Source organism: Sylvia atricapilla, chromosome 18, assembly GCF_009819655.1.
Source record: "Sylvia atricapilla isolate bSylAtr1 chromosome 18, bSylAtr1.pri, whole genome shotgun sequence".
Classification (NCBI taxonomy): Eukaryota; Metazoa; Chordata; class Aves; order Passeriformes; family Sylviidae; genus Sylvia; species Sylvia atricapilla.
The window spans coordinates 2,403,681-2,422,559 of NC_089157.1; the positions used below are offsets into that span (position 1 = coordinate 2,403,681).

Genomic DNA, 18,879 nt, shown 5'->3' on the forward strand with positions numbered 1-18,879 from the left:
TTCCACTAGACCAGGGTGCTCAAAGCCCTATCCAAGTTGGACTTGAATATTTGTAATATCCTTTTCTGTCCCAAATCACACAGAACATCTCCAAACAAATCCTCCTGGTATCCGAACATACTCCATGTGTTGCAATGAAGGCAAGAAGATGGGCCATGTTATACATCTCAGACACTGTTTTCCAAGTGTTACCATTTGTAAAGTCTGAGGCACAGCTGGTTTTTGCAGAATTACTAAAATATTTCCAAACACCCTGCCAGAAACTGCAGGAGTTGTTAACACAGGGATTAAAGCAGGTAGCTGTACCTGGCAGAGCTGCTCTGCTCCAGCACAGAGCATGCAATTCCCACCTGGCTGTGCTATATGAAACCAGAAAAACAACCCCAAGGCCAAACCTTCTCCTGTTTTTTCAAAAAACACAGAGTCTCTTTACACCAAGTTCATCCAGGAGTTAACCATAAGGAACTTGTGAACACAGGGACTGCACAAACATGAATTGAGCACAGCTGAAAAGGACTGGAAGGACTCAAACCCATCCTCACACACCACAGCTCTGCTCCTACCTGGAGCAGGGTCAGAAGCAGGAGGGAGAACCAGGAGCAAGCTGCCCTGCTCTGGAGAGGCAGCCAGCCCCCATTTTTAATTAGTCTTTTTGCAATTTGCTAACATTTTTCCACAATCAAAACAAAAAAACCAAACCAAACAACAACAATAACAAACAAACAAAAAAACCTCAACCCACCAAAAAAACCCCGAAAAACAAACCCCAAACCACCACAACAAAGTGGGTAACTGCACCACACTCACCTGCTCCAAGAGCCCACATGCACTGCCCTGATTTATTCAGTGTGGTGTCTCTCCAGTCCAATCAAGCCCTTTCTTGCTTGGGGTTAAGGCAGCATCCCACAGGGAAGTCAGGAGCAGCTTTAGCCTCCACCATCAGCTTCCTCCATGGAATTCCCCTGCCACCTGGCCAGCAAGGGCTGGATCCTGCTCTGCTCCCTGGTGCCACACACCCACACTCTTCCTTGCAGCAGCCTCCAGCTCACAGTCCCCCATCCATGGTTATTTGAGCTCCCGGACCCCCCGAGCAGACCATGCACTTACAATGCCAGGTTTCAACCCGACTCAGCTCAGTGACCATTATTTTAGCTTCTTTTCACAACCCTGTCCACAAAGAGAACCCAGGACAGTCAAGCTCTAGTCAAAATGCATCCAAGTTCCACCCTGAACAAAGGTAAAAAGACCCCAAATTTAAGGAAGGAAATCCATTTAAAAAATCCACTATGAGCACCACAGTTACAGCGTCAAGGCAGATAGACAAAACTAACATTAAAAATCCTAAACCCATTTAAAAAACCCACTATGAGCACCACAGATACAGTGTCAAGACAGCTGGACAGAAAACAAACATTAAAAATCCTAACTCAAACCCAGAATACCTAAAGGGAAAAAAAAAAAAAAACCCAGCCTCAGCTCACCCTCCATTTGTAAGTGGAGAATAGGAAGTGCAGCCCCAGGACCACCCACACCCAGCAGATGACACTCAGAATTAGGGCTGATAAGAGAATTCAACTGCGGAGAGCACAAATCCCATCCCAACAAGGCTCTGCTGGTGCCCCTGAGAGGAGCAGGACGTCCCCTCCACCACATGACAGCTAAAATCCCAGTATTGAAAAGAAACATGAACCGAGATTAGTCTTGACATTTCTGGGTCTTGTAATCACGGTGGGTGACAAAAGCAAATTCTGGATCAGAGCTTTTTCCCTCAGCAATTTAAACACAGTTATTTTAAGGGAAGACTGAGTTAAACAAAGGAATGACAGCCCAAAAGTTGAAAGCCACAGGATGTGGAGTCCTGGGATTATGTGACAATCAGGCATTCCAAGCAGCCTTCAAACTGCACATGTATTTTTTGGAAATCAGGGTAAAAAACTCTGCCTCTGCACAGCCTTTTGCCCCATACCCCATCCAGGAGTTCTTGTCCCCCACATGCCATGGAGAGGCACTGCTGGCCAAAATCACTTGATCCCCTCACACGGTGAAGGCTCAATTCAGGAGAATGAAATAATGAGGCAGGAAGCAAAAATTAAATCATCTCAGTAGAAAATAGAAGGGAATGGTTTTTACATTCATCTCCCTACACTGGCACCTTGTCAAAGGGCTTTTATTGGGAAACCACAGTTGGAACCAGGGACTTTGGTGGGGAGAAAAGCTGTGTTTTTCCTACTTGAGGCTCAGCGCCTCCTGTGAGACATCCCACAGCAACAGGAGATAGGTTTGAGGTGAAACATGAACTTTTGGTGTGTTTCCCCATCAGATCTGTCCATGCCGTCCCCGGCAGCCAGTCCAGCCATGCTGGCAGAGTGTGAGGATGTGGTGCAGAGGGATTTTGTGTTTTCCAGCCCGACTGGATCGCTGCACACGCCAGGCTGTCAATGGCACCAGCACTACTGAAGCCTGAGCCAGGAGAAATAGTGACACCAGTGAAGGGACAGGACACAGCCACTTCAGACACTTCTGCCCGGTTCACATGGCAGGGCACAGCCGAGCCTGCCAGTGATGCTGGGGAAACGTACCGAGGAATTGATAGGATCTTAAGAATTTATGAGAATTTAATAATTATTTATACCATCATTATTAAGCATTAATTATTTAAGAACGCGTTTTCCTTTGGGGAAATGTTTATTTAGAAAGGGCCAAATGCAGTGAGGAGAGAGGGGGAAATGTGACAGCAGGTCGTGTGAGAGCACGGCCGGGTGAGGGGACAGGCGGTATGGCATTGCTTTCCAGAAGCCCAAACACAGCACATATCCAAGCCTGGGACTAAGATTAATTAGCAAACAAATTATTTTTTTAAAAACTTAAACCTAGCCTGTTTTACCCGTACCATTTATCAGCGCGCGATCCTCCTGCCCTTTATCCCAATCCAGGGTTTGTTTCACCCTGCGTTCTCCCCCTCCCGGCTGCGCAGGGGCCGTGTGGGAGCGGCGGGTGTTATGCGAGGGCAGGACAGCACGGCGGGTCTGGGTCAAACCCTGGGGCAAAACCCCGTCTCTCCGCAGTGCCCGGCCCTGGATAGCCCGTCCTTCCCCGGTTCCTCCCCGGTTCGTCCCCGGTTCGTCCCGGTGCTCGGCCCCGCCGCTCGCAGTCCTCCGAGGCGCCAGGGGGCGCACTGGCGGCGCCCGCCGCTCTTGGCGGCGCTCGTTCGTGGCGGCGGAAGGACGCTGGTGCGGCACGTGCCCATGGAGCCCGGCGGGTCCCGCCGCCTCAGGTGGGGGCAGAGCGGGGAGGCGCTGGGGGAACCCGCGGGGACGGGCCCGAGGAGGGCCCCTGGGGAACCGGCTCCACCCGCGCTACGGGAGGTGGCGGGAGCACCGGGGGAGCCTGCGCTGTGAGGGACCTGGGAGGCACCGGCGGGAACCACCCGTGAGGGGGCCGGGGCGGTGCGCGGTACGGGGCCTGGGGGAGCACCGGAGGAACCCCCGGTACGGGGATCCCGAGGGGCTGCTTCAAGTACAGGAGGATCGAGGAGGCACCGGGGGACCCGCGGTACGGGGAGTGGGCACTGCGGTCCCGGGGCAGGGCGGCCGTCCCTCACCACCCCGCTGTCGGCCCGCAGCACGGCGGAGCAGCCCGAGGGTGGCCAGGCCCCGCGGAGCTCCCGCGGGCAGAAGGATTTCCTCCCGGACGGCTCGGCCCGGCACAGCGAGAGGCTGCGGCGCTGCTGTGAGGAGCAGTGGCGGCTGCTCTCCGAGGAGCGCCCGGAGCGGCCGTAAGTCCATCCCTGCGAGCGGCGCCGGGAATGGCTTTCCCCTTGGAAGGGGTGATGCCGGCGGGCAGAGCACAGCTCGGGGTTTACTGGTGGGATCGAGATGTTGGTAGCAGGAGGTGTTGGTCACTCAATGTCCGGGTTGGAGCAGCAGCAGTGCGACACTGATGGAGCACAGCGACCTGCCGGCACACCTGTGGCTTCGGAAAGTCCCTCACAGAGCTCTGGGTTTTCACGGGAGGTTGTATAATCCTGTAGCCTTTGCAGGGAGCAGCCGCTGCCTTTTTAGGCATGATCCAAGTTACGGAGCATCTTTTTGATCCTCCTGTATGGCCTTTTTAGATTTGACCTGATATCAGTATCCCTGGTTTATCACTTTTGGTGGTTTCAACACTTTCGCACTTTCAGCTTGGGAGACATTCACACCTGCTTCTCAACACACACCTTCTCTGCTTGGCCTGCAGCTATTAATTTTTCCCTGTGAGTCTCCGTGGGTGGGGTACAGTGATCTGAAGGATGTCTTGGCAGCAGCTGGGTAATTGTATGATACAGAATCACGGAATGGCTTGGGTTGGAAGGGCCTTAAAGATCATCCCATTGGACTCCTTGTCATAGGAAGGACACCTTCCGCTAGACCAGGTTGCTCAGAGCCTCATCCAGCCTGGCCTTGAACACTTACAGGAATGTGGCAGCCACAGCTTCTCTGGGCAACCTGTGTCAGTTCCTCAATATCCACATATCCTGGCTTAGGCCATGCATCTCCAGCAAGCTGCTGTAGCCTGTGGACATGTCTCTGTGCTGCTGACTGAAGAAACTTTTAACTGGTTGGTGATGATAAAGTCTTGCTGCTAGATCATGGGGATGATGTCTTTCTAATGCCTTGTAAAAATGTCACCTGGAAATTTCCTGCCTATTGACACCTTCCTGACCTTATTCTGTTACTACACCAGGAGCTGATTGTAGGCCACAGTAGCAGTTTCAGACTAATCTTTACTTCTCAGGGGGAATCTGGTGAAAGCTGAGTGGAAGCCGGAACAGGGCATTGTGGAGCTGAAGTCCCCTGCGGTGAGTGCTACAGAGTGTGCTCAGTACCATCATCTCCTGCTGCCTCACAGATTACTTAATTTGCATCTTGCAATGGGAGGGAGCCTGGCTGTCAGCAGGGGACAGCCAGAGCCCATCAGGGATTTGTGCTCCTATTCCAGGGGAAGTTCTGGCACACCATGGGGTTCTCGGAACGAGGCAAACAATGTCTGCTGCCCGAGGAAGCTCTGTACCTGCTGGAGTGTGTAAGTAGGATGAGGGTACTGGGTCCTCATTGATTGGAAGAGCTGTAGCACCAGATAAACATCTGGTTCTCAAGGAATTGTCTCTTTTAGTGTGTTACTGGTAGACCCGTTTGTCACCAGGCTGTGGGTTCATACTTTATACTCTCACGCAGCCTCTGTGTCACTGACAGAGTATGTTAGTTGGATCTGTGGCCTGTTCATTCAGCTTAAGCAGAGATCTTTGGGGTTGCTGCTTGGGATTTCTTTCCAGTATGTATGGCAGAAAGACATTTAAATGTGGCAGACAGAATAGTGAGACCATGCTGTGCTCAGTGCTCCTCTGTTTGCAGAAACACTCCTTACAGCTCAGCTGGATTTCTTTGCTGTAGAGAGAGGTTTTTTTGTCTCTCCACCAAAGCCCCTGTTATCAGTAGAATTGGTGCATTGATCCAAAGGGAACTTCTGTCTTTCAACAAAACAAACAAATTGTGAATTCTGGTGCCATCCCTTGAATTCTGGCAGCAGAGGTGAGGCTTTTTTACCCCTGACATTCTGAAAAAAAACTTTGTAAACAGATTGATGGTAATAAAATGTTTTAGTCAGATGCTGAGTACAAAATCCCCCCAAAAGTAGAAAAGACCAGTGACATGCCTTCAGCCTATGTAATGGAAAAGGTGTGGTTCCTAGGGTTTTTTTTCCACCATCTAAAAAGAAAGGAGGAAAAAGAGGTATAGCCTAAAACAGCCTCCTGGAGGTAATTTCCTATTCCCTGGGTTAGTTACCTATAGGATCTCTGGGTCTGTAAAAGAAGTAATGCTTCTGAGGAGGCATCAGTTGATGCCACCTGAAGCTGCCATTCATTCCTCTGCTCCAGTTCTCAGTTATGCTGGTCATAAGTGTTGGCAGCAGCCCTCTTACTAGAGGGTAGAAATGAGCCAAGACACAGGCTTCTTGTTTATCACTGCATGAAAAGGGTCCTGTTTTTTTCTCTTTATAGCTTAGCCATCCTGACTCCAACTATTCACTGACCCTGGCTGCAGCAAGCTCCTACTGTAGGTTTTTCTTGCAGCCTCTGACTGCTGGTTATTTCTTGCTAAACTGTGACTGCATGTATTAGTTTGCAGACTCTGAATGCAGGCTTTTACCTGTCTAGACTACAACTGCACGTTCCAACAACAGGCCCTAACTGCACACACAGACCTCACAGCAGAGATTCTCTCCCCCTAGGGTCCATGTTCATGGTCTTCATGTTCATGATCCTCCATGATGAACCACTCAATCAGTCCTTTTTATCACACTTATCTTTATTGGATATAGCTGTGACTCATCAGGGACAAGGTCACCTGTATTCCTTTCTCCTGTATAATAAGTGCTTTTGTTGTTGTGCTGTGTCCTGAATCACTCAGATCATCCAAGTTAAATTATCTTTTAAAGCAGTGGTTATTTTATCAGCTTGACCATTTTGCTCCCAGCTGCATCCTCCAAACAGATGCAGGAGCTGAGAGCTGTGGGTGGGAACTTCTTATGTGGCCACGTGTGGGGGAACTGGGAAGGGGACTGTAAGTAGTCCATGAGGAGAGATATCATGGATATCATGTCAAGGAGGGTGCTGGGACCAGCTGTCAGGACCAGTGCAAAAGGACTGGTGTGAGCTTGCATAGATTTGTTCCTGTGACTCACACCAAGCTTCTTCCCTGCAGGGCTCTGTCCAGCTCTTTTACAGAGATGTGCCCCTGTCAATCCAGGAAGCCTACGAGAGCCTGTTGTGCCAGGAGGCAATGAGCCTGTCACATTACCAGGTGTGTTGGGACCTCCAGCTGTTGCAGGAGGATGAAGGCAGAAAGTGCAGCCTCTGCCACACAAGCTCTTCCAGTGGCTGGAAGCAGGGTAGGATGATCTGGGAGGGAAGGGGAGGGAAATCATCCTCAGTTGTTCCCACTCACCTTCTTCCAGATGTTCAGTTCCTGTTTCCCCACCTTTGCTTTGGGTCCTAACCCTGGTATTTTCCCATCTGTGAGTGCCACACGGTGTTCACTCAGTCATAGTGGAACTGAAGTAAGTTGTTTGTGTTTAGGGCTGTCATTTAAACTTCTTGCTTTCCTTTGCTCTAAGGTGTTCAGCCACTTGAAGCAACTGGGTTATATTGTACTGAGATTCGACCCCAGGTAACCAACTTTTCCTTCCTGTGCTGCTTTCTCCTTTCTGAAGACCCTGAGACTCTCTGTACCCACTGCCTGGCCCCAGGGAATGGCAGAGAAGAGGACTTTGGCCCTGCATCCCACCTCTTGGGAGGATAAAAGGCTAAAAGTGGCACTCTACCCTTCTTTGCTCCTTCCTCCCTTGGAGGTGATTTGGAACATGAAATGGGGCATGAACTGAGGGCCATCTTGGTCTGACTTGGGGTATTTTCTGTGCCTTTCGTTGCTGTATCCTGGGGGCTGGAGCAGAAGGTAGTTCCACTACCTCCCCCTGCTCTGAGCCTCTGTGTTGGTCTCTCCTTCCAGCACTGTCCCGTCTCCCTACGAGAGGCAGCTGAACTTGGAAAGTCACTGCAAGAGCTCTGGGAAACACCATCGCAAGAGGAGGAGGAGCTCCAGCCCCCGGTAAGGATGTGGCCCAAAGCCTTCTCCCATCCCATTCAGGCCACGCTGGCTCAGGAACAGCTGCTTTGCTGCAGTGTCTCCAGGCCCTCCTGCTGGGGGTGACCTTGGCACAGTTACTCTTGGCTGTCCCCAGGCAGTGCAGCACTTTGCAGTGTTCCCTTTTGTCACATGTGTGCCTCATGTCAGGGCTAAGAGGGGCAAATTGCCCCCCAAATCCCCCAGCTGTGGTGCTGAAATGCCACAAGAGAAGGGTAGAGAGGTCAGTGCAAAAGGAACATGTCTCAGGTGCCTCCTCCTACTTTTTCAGCAGGAGCACAGCTACCACAGTGCACGTCTTGCACTTATCCACCTCCTCAGTCCAACTTCCTTGCCAAGACTCAGCAGCAGAGAGCAGAGTTGCATCCTGGGGCTTGCATGTGTCCAAAACATCACCACAAACTGACAATGAGTAATTTTGCTCATAATTCTGGCAGTTCCCAGGAGGTGGCGTCAGCCTTTCAGAAACGGGAAGGATGAGGCTGGAGAGTCTCTCTTGACAGTAAAACAGTTCCTGAGGAGTTGTGGAATTGTGGGAACTGAAAGATTAAACTGCTGGTCTAAGAACTACCCCATCTTCTCTGGAATCAGAGTCTGAATGTCACTCCAGTAAGAGTTGGCAGGCAGGTTTCTGCCTGGCCTGTGCTGCTTTGGCTGAAGTCCATCATGTTTGCATGGAGGTCTTTGGGTCAGTGTCTGGGGTGTGGACCTGGCATGGCAGGTTAGTAATATTGTCTATACGAGTCAAGGCTGGGATTCTCTTGGACATTGAAGTCAAACCTTGTGCAGGACTTCTCAGAAGTCTGTTCTGCCTTTGGCATTCACTATTTAGTTTTGACCTGCTTTTATTTTTCTCATTTGTCTCACAAACAAGGAGGTTGTTGTCAAGAGTTTGGAGACCTGTCTGGGGGTTCCTGCCATCTTTGCTGTCCTTTCTTCAGGCTTGGCAGACTGCACTCTTCCTGTTAGCAGGGAGCAGGCAGGATTTAAAGGAAAGAAAGTTCTACCACATGCTCTCCCTGAATTTTTTACTGTTCCTTTTTCTTTAGGTTGCATGAGAAGAAACATAAAGTATATGAGGACCTTCCAGAAGCTGAAGGGACCTCCAGCAAAGATGGAGGTGACTATGGAGACTCCATTCCCATGGATGAAAAGCCCTTGTCAGGGCAGCCAAAGGAATCAGATGCTGGCAGTGCAGAGGAGGAGTCAATGCCAGTTCATCTTGATACAGGACAAAAGGACACTCTGAGCTTCTCCAGCAGGCAGGCTGGAGACCACAAGAAGAGCAGCACCTGCACCCGTGCACCCCGCTGGGATTTTAGCACCATCACCTTTCCCAACGTGGCCTCAGACCAGCCATGCACACATCTGCCCTCCCCTGACAGCAGACTCCTGCCAGAGCACGTGCCAGGCAGGGAGGTGGATGCAGCTTCCTGGTGCACACGGATCAACCAGAAACAGGAGAAGCTGTCACGGAAGGAGAGGAAGCAGCGGGAGAGGGAGAGCAGGTACAAGAGCAGTGTCAATGCTGACCAGGAGGTGAGGCGCTGCTCCAACTGGCAGGAGTACAAAGTCCTCTTGGAGCAGAGGAGACAGCAGAGGGTTTGGAAACGACCATCACACCTCTGGGAGCAAGCTGTCACACCGCTGCTGCGGCCAGAAGAAGTGACCTCACCAGGTAGTGGCTCTGGGAATTGACAGGAAGCATTTTCTCTCCCTCAGCTCTGAGAAAGAGTGCCTGGTATGCAGCAGCAAAAAGGATGACATAGACAAGCTGAACATCAGCTCTGGGGACAGTACTTTGAGCAGGAGAATCTTTCTATAGCCCACTCAACTGCCAGGATAAACAGAGCCTTGGGAGGGCTTCTAATCCATTCCCCACGTCCTGCTGTATTGCAGTCCTTCCTGCTGGGCTGTTAGGCATGTGCAGTCAGGGCCAGCAAGATGCAAAGCAACTGCAGTGTCTGGGCTGTGTGCTGGGAGGAGATGAGGAAGTTGAGGTCTTTGAAGTAGCCAGTGGTGACTGTGGAGCTGCCAGCCATTGTCAGAGGAGGAAGGCTCCATGGGTGGTGTGGAGTGCTTGGAGTGCCCTGGGAGGGAAATTGCTGGTCTAATCCTTTCCCCTTCTTTCTCCCTCCAGCTGCGCTCCTCCAGCAGATCAGTGTGCTGCAGCCCTCCCACATCCTGGATGGAGCCTCCCGGTTAGTATCCAGCCAGTCGCCTTGGAGCTGTAGGGGAGTGGGGACTTGTGACAGTCCCTGCTTGTGAGGTCTGAGAGGTGCTCCCAGCAGCAGTTTGAGAGCTGCCTCACATCCAGGGTGCCAAGAGAATCCAGTGCTCTGCTCCATGACCCTCTTGAATCTCTAGTGAGGGGGTGACATTTCCATGAAGTACCAGGTCCTGCACCAACAGAGCCAGGGATTTCCAGGCCAATTAAAACAGCACGGGTTCCTCTCTTATCCTGCCCTTCCCTCTCTGTACCCCAGCAAGTATCTCCTCCAGAGGTTTGATTTGATTTTACCTGTGCCTCATCCCTGGAATGTGCTGCCATCCCTGCTTCAGTGGTTATGAAACTTTGCCTTTGGGTCTGCTCCTGCCTCAGAGTCTATGTGGTGCTTGTGTGCAGTCCCTGCAGTGCTTTGCTCCTGTCTTTGTTAGTGCTGCTGCTTGCGAGAGTGTGGGGAAGGTGTGAGCAAGAATATTGCTGTGGTCTGACTACAGGGAAGCTCTGGAAAGTAGTTAAAACAGTTTCAGGGTCGGTTCTTTGAGGAGTCAAACCTTACAAGGGACCAAATCTAGTCAAAACTAGACCAAACTAAAGGGAGTTTTTGCTCCCTCTTTTCTCTGCTGTGCCTGTACCCTGCAGTGTTTCGATCCCATACCTGTGTGGGTGTGTTCCCCTGCAGGCTGCAGGAGGACCCAGAGGCCATGAAGATAGACTTCAACGTGTATCAAGCGGATGCTGTGTCTAAGTTTAAGAAGACAAACCCTGGGAAGCCTCATGTCAGGATGTGTGTTCGGAGGTACCCCTGACTCTTTGTGCTGTTTCTGAAACTTTGTCATTGTTGTTGTGGAAATTAAGTCCAGATCTAATGATCTGTAAATGACCCAGCATCTTGTGAGCTCTTACAGTTCATCAGTGTCTCCCTTGAGGGTGGTCCTGCCCAGGATTTTTTTTTTTTTCTTTCAGTTCCTCCTCCTTTGTTGGAGGCTGTAGCTGACAGTTCCTCCCTTCCCACCGCCCTTGCACTCAACCCACACTATTTGGTCATCTGTTTGCTGCTCATTGAATTACTGAGTTACTGGGTGTCAGGAGAAAGAAGCTACAGCTTTTATGCAGTGCTTGTGAAATTCAGGTAGAACCCAGTGCTGCAGGAGCTGAATCCTCAGTCAGTGCAGATCACCGTGAATTTCTGCAGAGATGAACCTTCCCAGAGTTTGCTACAGGCTCTGAGCCATGGGTTCAGTATTTTGATATTTGTTAAGTGTGATGTCAAGATCACTGAGAACAGAGGGTAGGTGTCCCCTTTCTTGCTGGATCCAGAACCTGATACTTAAACTCCATAGCTAGGTACAAAGTTCAGTTGCTGCCTTTTCTCATTTTGCTTTACTAAAACTGTCCCTCTGCTCTCTGCAGCTGTAGTAGACAGAGCAAGGAAGGTGGTAATGCAGTTTTACCAAGGTATGTCATGAGCCAGTAGGATGATCTTTGTTGCATAAATATTTTCACTGATGAGCAAACAGACTCTGCAGAATTAAACGGAGGGAAAAGCAGGTCAGATGTTGATCCCAGTAACCTAAAGATCTTCCCAGCACAAAGGTATTAAGATTGCAGTGGATTGGCCATTTGCCAATGTCCCTGTGAGCCGCATCTAATGGGCACAGTGTGGAGCAGTGTGCAGTTATCCTTGTTTTTGGTAAAGGATTCAACAGCTCCCAGTTCCTGGCGTGCTGGGTACTCACTCTCAGGGCTGGCAGCCTCCTGCTTGGACTGAAATGGGTGGGGAGGATCACTACCAGCTCCTCAGGCCAAAGGGAGCTGTGGTGATGGCTGGCCAGGACAGCTTTGCCTCTGTGTTTCTCTTGCTTGGAGAACAAACAGGATCTTTTTTTCTCTCTGTAGCTTTGATGAGCAGATCCCATCGCTGCGGGCCTTGAAGCAGGTGACATATCTGAGTGGGGACGTCCCTCTGGTGTTTGCTCTGGTGGATCATGGAGAAATCACCTTCTATTCACTGAAGGAGTTCAAGCTGCCCATTGATGTTAATCACTGAAGTTGCTGTCACTTGCAGAAATGGGATGGGATTAAGGGAAGAGCTTTACTCAGGAGTTGTTTTCCTCATTAATGAAATACTACAGAAAACAGAGCCTGTGATAACTGGAACATTGGGAAGTTGGCCACTTTATTGGCTGTTACAGACTTCACTCACCCAGATGGCTCAGGCATAATGTGTAATTTACAGCACACAAGTGTGTTTGGCTTAGCTGGGCATTTCTGGGCTGGAGTACACACTGCTTGTTCTTGAAGCCACTGGCTTTCCAGCATTTTCACCAGCAGCCTGCCTTTCCTGAGTAATTTTTTGCTGACTGTGGACCATTAGAAAACACTTTACTGGTGATTCTTTTGACACCTGTAAAGAACCACTGTGCTACACCAGTGGAATGGTTGGACTGTCACTGAGGTCAGTCAGGGACAGAATAAGCTGATCAGTGCTGGTGTCCTGAGCCTCTGTCATTCATCTGTGCCAGCAACCATCAGATCAGATTCTGGTCTGAAAAAGGCACAGCCATAAACTCAGTCACCTGGAGGAAAGTTTCCAGACACTTGAGAGCAGGAAACTGTGCCTTGAACACAATTTCATCAGCCAGAGGTCACAGAAAGCCCCAGAGCATTGCAGATGGCAGCTTGACCTCCTGCAGCAGCTGTGAGGAGATGCATTTTGGCCACACACTGTTAAGCCATACTAAAATTTGACCACCACTATCAGCACACTGCATCTGACAGTTTCACCAGGGCTGAATTGCAGCCCCTCTCTCTCAGCCAAACATCCTATTCTGGCTGTGGATCCTTGTTATTTTTCTTGCACGTGGGTGGTCCCTGAGTAAAGAAAAAGGCTACAAATTCCTCATGAGCCTTCCAATCTGCTCTTCACCAGGATATCTAGGTACCAAATTTGCTTTAGCCTCTATGCCAAAAGTGCCAGGTGCCCGGAGGTCTGCTCAGTGGGTGGAAGTGAGCTAAGCATGGCTGTGTTTGATATCAAAGTTTTCAGAACTGTTACAGCAACTGGCTTAGATGTGTTTTATTTGATTTTTTTTTTTTTAATTCCTTTTGGAGCTGTGGAGAAGGCTAAGCAATAAAAAAAAAAAAAAAAAATCCTTTTCCAACGATGCAAGTTCCTTGGTGTGGTTCTTAATTCCCCTAGAAATGTTAAGTTATGCAGAGGGAGACTCTGGAGGTGACTGGGACCCGAGCAGCAGCAGCTGGTGAACGCCTGCTCAAGGTCATGCAGCCCTGTGGCTGTGTAACCCTGGTTACCCTGCTCCTACGCCGTCTGTGCCGCTGCCCTGTTCCCGGCGAGGGCAGCGTGACTCAGAGCCTGGAGGTGTCCCTACATCCGCGTGCAGTTCCTGTCGGCACACGACACCTCCTCCTCCTTCATTCTCCTCCTGCGTGGTCAAAGGTATCGTAGCCCAGGGTGCCGGGGCTCTGCTGCCAGCGCTGCTCCTCTTTCACACACGCCCCACTTATCAGATGCTGGAAGTCGGCAGGGCTCTGCTGAGGTGAGGGTCTAATGGCTCCTCCCACGCTCCCTCCCCTTCCTCTTCCTCCTTCCAGAAGTGCTTTGGCTCTGATGGTTCTCCTTAAAGCCGGGGTTGGCAGCCCCAGCTGCCCTCAGCGTTCTCCCAGACTGTTTTACAGATTAAAGGCAGTGGGAAGGGAGTTTCTAAGAACAGGCGCAGCCAGGAGAGCTCCAGCCTGACCCACAGGGCTAATGTTTGTCCTGGAATTAGGTCAAACTCACTCCCGTTGATTTCAATCAGTCTCATCTCCTTATGCCAAGGTGGAATTGTATCGATGAACTCTAGGAGAGTCACCCAGTGAGTTTCGCTGGGGCAGAGACTCCCTGATTCAGCACAAGACAATTACAATTTAATAACCACTGCAAGGAGGGTTGAGAAACTGGCTGCCTTGCTCAGCACCGTAACATCTGATGGTGCCTTTACCCACCCCAGAATAGGAGCATGATCCAGACTGATACCACTGCTCCAGTTTGGCCTGTGATGCAGATCGGCTGAGCACTGCAAGAAGATGAGAGAACTGAATATTTAATTGAAAAACATCACTTTTGGAAGCGTAGGAGAAATACTGTTACTGGCCCCTTGTCAGAGATAATTTCAAGTTTTTGCATGGATGCAGAGTGGGCAGACCTTCCCCTGCCATTGCCCTCTACACACACACAGCTTCCTTGTCCGTCTGCTGCTCCCTGCAGCAGGACAGGGGCTGGCTGTTGCCGGGCTGTGCAACGAGACTTGTGTTTGTGTCTCTAGCGAAGGCTTCGACTTTCTGTGAAGTCTGTCTATTTTCCCAGGCAAGGCTGTGAAAGTTGGGAGTTCTCTCGCGGGGCTGGAGCCGGGAGAAAGGGCCCTGGAGCCCGGCGGCGGCTTTGCCGACCACCGGCCGCCCTTTTCCCGGCCGCCCTTTTCCCGGCCGCCTCTCCCGGCGCCGGTGCCCGCGCTCCCCGAGCGGCGCGGTGCCGCTCCCTGATTGGCTGCAGCGAGCGCGCTGCTGAATTATTCATGAGCGCGCTTGCGGAAAGAGAGGCGGAGCCGCGGCTGGACCTCATTTGCATATCACGCCCCGCCCACACGCGTGGTTTGCACGGCAGAGCCCCGCCCCCGGGGCGGTCCCGCCTCAGGCCCCGCCCCGCCGCGCCCCGCCCGGAGGTGCCCGCGGAGCGAGGCCGCCGCCGCCGCGCAGCTGAGGGGGAGCGGGCGCGGAGCGGAGCGCGGCCGGGGCGGCCCGGCCCCACCCCAGCCCCCGCAGGTGAGCGCTGCTCGCTGGGGCCTCGCGGGGAGGCGGGAGGGGTCCCGGGAAGGGCCCCGGCGGGGGTCCGGCCGGCGCGGCCGCGGCAGAGCTCGCCGGGCGGCCCCCGCCGTGCCCGCTTGTGCTGGGCTGCGCGGCGGGGCCGGCAGGTGCTCGCTGGTGCCGCCTCCCAGGGGGTTCCCTCTGCCGCTGCCCGGGCCGGCCGGGCCGTGCCTGCCCACACCTGACGCCCCGGCGCAGACTCTGGCGGTGTCTCCCCTGAACTCGCAGCCGCTGGGATTGTTCGAGGGCTGTTTTGGGGTTTTGTTTGCTGTTGTGTCCGCTCCCGGGCTCGCTGCGCTGTGTCCGTCCCGGCCGGAGCGCGCGGCCCCCGCGGCATCTCCGCATCCCGGGATTCCCCGGGGGAGGCGGCGGTGGCCGCTCCGGGACTTCCTGCCCGGCCTGCCGCGGGTCCGGGCCGGCTCCCGCCGTGCGGAGCTCCGCGGGGCTGCGGGCAGCGCTCCCGGCCCGGCCCGCCGTGGGACGTGCCCCTGCCCTCGGCCCGGCCCCGCGGAGCTCCGGTGCCGCCGAGCAGCGGCTCTTGGAGAAGGCAAGAACAAGAACTGCAGTGACTCTTTCTCCCTCGGGATATCCTGTTAGAATTTTCTCTCTCTGTCGTTTTTTTTTTTTTTTTTTTTTTTTTTTTTTTTTTCCTTGTGCCCATGTTAAATGCATTTTGTCGCTATTAGTGGTTTTTCTTTCCCCTTCATGCAGAAAGTTGTGAGAACTTGCTGCATGAAGGAGCACGTTACTTCCAGCAGGCAGTAAACAGGTGTAATAAAATGGTGAAACGAGTTGTTCAGCCTTTGTCTCAGGCTGCCCTTCATTGTGCCATGGGAACAGGCTGTCGCTGCTTTCTCCCCTCCTGGTGCTGAGGCTTAACCTTGGCGTTGGAGAGAAAGCTTTGCGTGTTTTTGTTTAGTGTTGATGGTGTAGAGCAGTTGAATCAGACTCCCAGGTCTGTGTTTCTGCAGCCAGTGGCACAAAGCCTTGTGCTGCTGTGGGGATAGCGACAGGACAGGGGGACAGCTCCACTGAGACGGTAGAAGTAAAAACTGTCCATTGTCGTGTCTTACTTGATGGGGAATGCTGCTCTTTGTAGTTTTAAGAGAGCGCTTCAGTCAACTGGAATATCTGGCTTTACCTAGTCCCAGCTGAAGCGGTGTACCCAGAGCAGCTGCCTGGCGATCTTAGCTTTGATTTGGGAAGCTGGTGCTTCTGGCAAGTGGAATGCAAAGTGCTGGTACGTCCTAAGGTTGCTCCGTGCATCCTGGCACGTTCTTTGTAGGGATAGACTGGCCCATGGAGGAGGTGAGGATGATCTGTGCCAGTAGTGAGCAGTCCCTAATCCTGCTCAGTGCTGCTTGTAGCCTTTCGAGGGGCTCTGTATAGTTCATGGTATTGGAAAGGGAGAAGGGTTCTCAAACATCTTCATAGGATGGTGCTAAGGAACGTTTTTTATTTGGTTTTGAGCAAATTGCAGCTGCTGTCACAGCTGACCAAAGAAAAGTACTGGAGGAGTTAAACCAGTTGAGAGCCCTTTATCTTCCAGTGGCCTTCTGGTATGGTAACATAATTATTCCTGGGAATTGCTTATGGAAGAGGTGTGTCTTTTCTGACACAGTGGCTTGAGAAATGTCAAAGAGCAAGCCAGGTTTTAAACATATGTCTTGCAGTTAATACATGGCAATAAAAGTTTGTGATACTGCTAGTACCATCATCTTTCTTTAAAATACCAAAGGAGGCACTGGTTTGGTTTCTGTGCAGAAATTGTATGGAAACTCCAGTTCTCATATAAAAGTTTCTCATAGCTGGGTCTCTTTGTGTTGCTTTATGAAGCAAATGCTTTTGTGGTTTGCTCCATCAACCCACTGTGTGTGAAGTGCTGCTCCAAAGTTACAAGCCACTTCTCTGTTTGATTCACGCTTTTTAGCAAAGCCTACAAAGGGTTTTGCATCATGGGCAATAATGTTGTTCAGTGGAAAGACTTTGTTCTGTAGCATTTTGAAACTTTGTGTTGTCATGCCCCCATGACAAGGAGAACACAATAGGAGTCATAATGACACACAAGGTTTGCACAATTCCCAAATTCATTGCAGGTGGGCGGTTCCTGGTAACTGAGCACAAGACTGTTGGAAGTACATGAGCTTGCCTGAGTTGTGTGATTAGTTCTCAGTTATTTTCAAAGAGTTATTGGAGAATCGATGTCTGATATTTAATTTTATATTGTCTGTGTTTTGGGAGGGCAACCTACACGTAGTGTCACCACAGTCTGTTCAGTTGTTCATTTCACTGTCTCTCCAGGTTCACTGAAGTAAATTCTTTTTTAGACGATCTTTTGGTTTTCCTCTGTGACTACTGTATGCAAGGTGCAGGTGAACACTCTCCTGTTTATGAAACTGCAAATCCTGGGGGGTAGCAGTGGCTCAGCAGTTGTGTGAGGGAGATCTCTTCATGGTCTCATTAAACTGAGATTAATGTTAGAGCATCTTCCTTATCCTGGAAAAAGGAGGTGGTGTCTTACACTTCTCTCTGTGTACTGCAACTGCTTCTTCCCGTGCTGTAGCTGTTCTGCTTGGCTTGTGCTTTCTTCTTGAGTATCTGCCTTGACCATGTATCACATCAAACAGGGTGGTAGAGATGAACAGTTAAAGAATAGCTCAGGCTCATTTTATTGATTTCAAGCTAAAACTGTTCTTAAACTTGTCCTTTCACAGTGAGTCGTGGCACTTGTAACCAATAAATGTGATAAATGTGGTATTTAAGGGATACTTTGCTCAGTTCTGTTAGTGTGAGATCAGTGGAGCTAAGGAAGAGCTTTTTGCTGTGCAGCTGCCCCAGCCTGTGTTCCCTTGCTGCTGACTGCGTTGGTAACAGCAACAAGGTAAACTCCTGGGTGCAGGAGAGAACCTGGTTCAGGCGAGGCCACGGTGTGACGGTTGTTACAGCAGCACCAACTGCCTGGAGTTGGAACAAAGCTGCTTGATAAGACCTCTTTTATTTTAGCAGGGCTGATAAAGTGTTATCAGCTGCATAGGTAGAAGTTCTCCCTGGAAGCAGGAAGGAGTGCTGAGGAAGGAATGAGAAGGAGACCTAAATCAAGGCAGGATTTAAGACTCCTTGAGATACTTGCAGGCATTTTGGAAAGAAAGCTCTTGGAATCCCATTGAAAACCTGTCCAAGTTGTGTAAAAGTTGCCGAAGAAGCACGCAGATGGTACCTTACAACTCTGCTACGTGAGCAAAATAAACTCATTATGGGTATGTTTTTGTTGTGGGGCTCACTTGAGACTGCATCCACACTTAATACTGCCTACGTAGTAAAAACTTCTGACCTGGGCTTCCTCTTCTTGCAAGACTGGATTAACTTGTGTGATTGGGACTTACAACATTTTAGCTGGAAATTCCACTCTCATGGGAGGACAGAGGGAAAAATTGCAACAAATTTCTGCACTGGGTAGTTCCCTGCCAGCCTGTGCCAAGCTGATGGAGAAAATGATGGAGAGTGTCTCAGCAAGCTGTGCACGGGGACCAAGGTACATTGCTATGTGCAGAAGCAAGGAAGCCAAAGGAAAACGTGGAGTTCTGGATTAGTGACAGTCAGCAGTGAGGAACAATTAATGCTGCTTCTGGGAAGGAGCATTTGTCCTTTTGAATATGGGTTCATGTGCCACGTTTCACTGCATCTGAAATGAATGGAGCTGAGCAAGGAAGACAGGGTGAAATCTGGTTGTGATGTTAAACTGCTCCTTAGTCTCTGATTGGAAACAGGATCGTCTTGCCACTCGTGCTTTTACTGCCTTTCTGTATGAATAGCGAGGAGATTTTGTTTTGTGTCCGGGTCTAATCCAATGAGGTGAAAAAGGGGACATTACTGGATTTAGCTAAGCGTTCAGGTAAGGAAGCAGTAGAGTTTGATGTTCAGGGCACTCTGAGCTCTGCTCTCAGGTGTCCGTGTCCTGAGTACCGGCAAAACTTGGGTTTGCTCTTGCCTTGGGCTATTGTTGCCTCTAAACAGCTGCCCTCAATACATGTTAAAAGAAGAGAATGTTGCACATAGTTTCTGGTAAACGACTTGTCTTTGAAAGCCTAAAGAATTGTTTCCCTGGAAAAT

The 18,879-nt window shown here is 50.9% G+C and overlaps 1 protein-coding gene across 2 annotated transcripts; it reads left to right on the top strand.

The window, feature by feature from the left end:
* Window positions 1-3,201: 3,201 nt before the first annotated feature.
* TSEN54 (tRNA splicing endonuclease subunit 54) lies at window positions 3,202-12,958 on the top strand. Of its 2 annotated transcripts, XM_066331981.1 has the most exons (12): window positions 3,202-3,274; window positions 3,623-3,775; window positions 4,774-4,837; window positions 4,978-5,061; window positions 6,741-6,839; window positions 7,153-7,205; window positions 7,545-7,643; window positions 8,729-9,357; window positions 9,820-9,880; window positions 10,586-10,702; window positions 11,317-11,361; window positions 11,803-12,958. In XM_066331981.1, exons 1-12 carry the CDS (start codon window positions 3,246-3,248, stop codon window positions 11,951-11,953), a joined length of 1,584 nt encoding a protein of 527 aa, XP_066188078.1. In that variant the 5' UTR covers window positions 3,202-3,245; the 3' UTR covers window positions 11,954-12,958. The 2 variants fall into 2 exon arrangements, with proteins under 2 accessions (XP_066188078.1, XP_066188079.1); XM_066331982.1 differs by lacking the exon at window positions 11,317-11,361.
* Window positions 12,959-18,879: the final 5,921 nt, after the last annotated feature.

Excerpts from the sequence above, each read along its gene's own strand:
- TSEN54 (XM_066331981.1), top strand. The coding sequence starts at position 3,246 with ATGGAGCCCGGCGGGTCCCGCCGCCTCAG. Across the intron at positions 3,275-3,622 it reads GGCGGGTCCCGCCGCCTCAG|CACGGCGGAGCAGCCCGAGG; the intron begins GTGGGGGCAGAG and ends GTCGGCCCGCAG. Across the intron at positions 7,206-7,544 it reads GTACTGAGATTCGACCCCAG|CACTGTCCCGTCTCCCTACG; the intron begins GTAACCAACTTT and ends CTCTCCTTCCAG.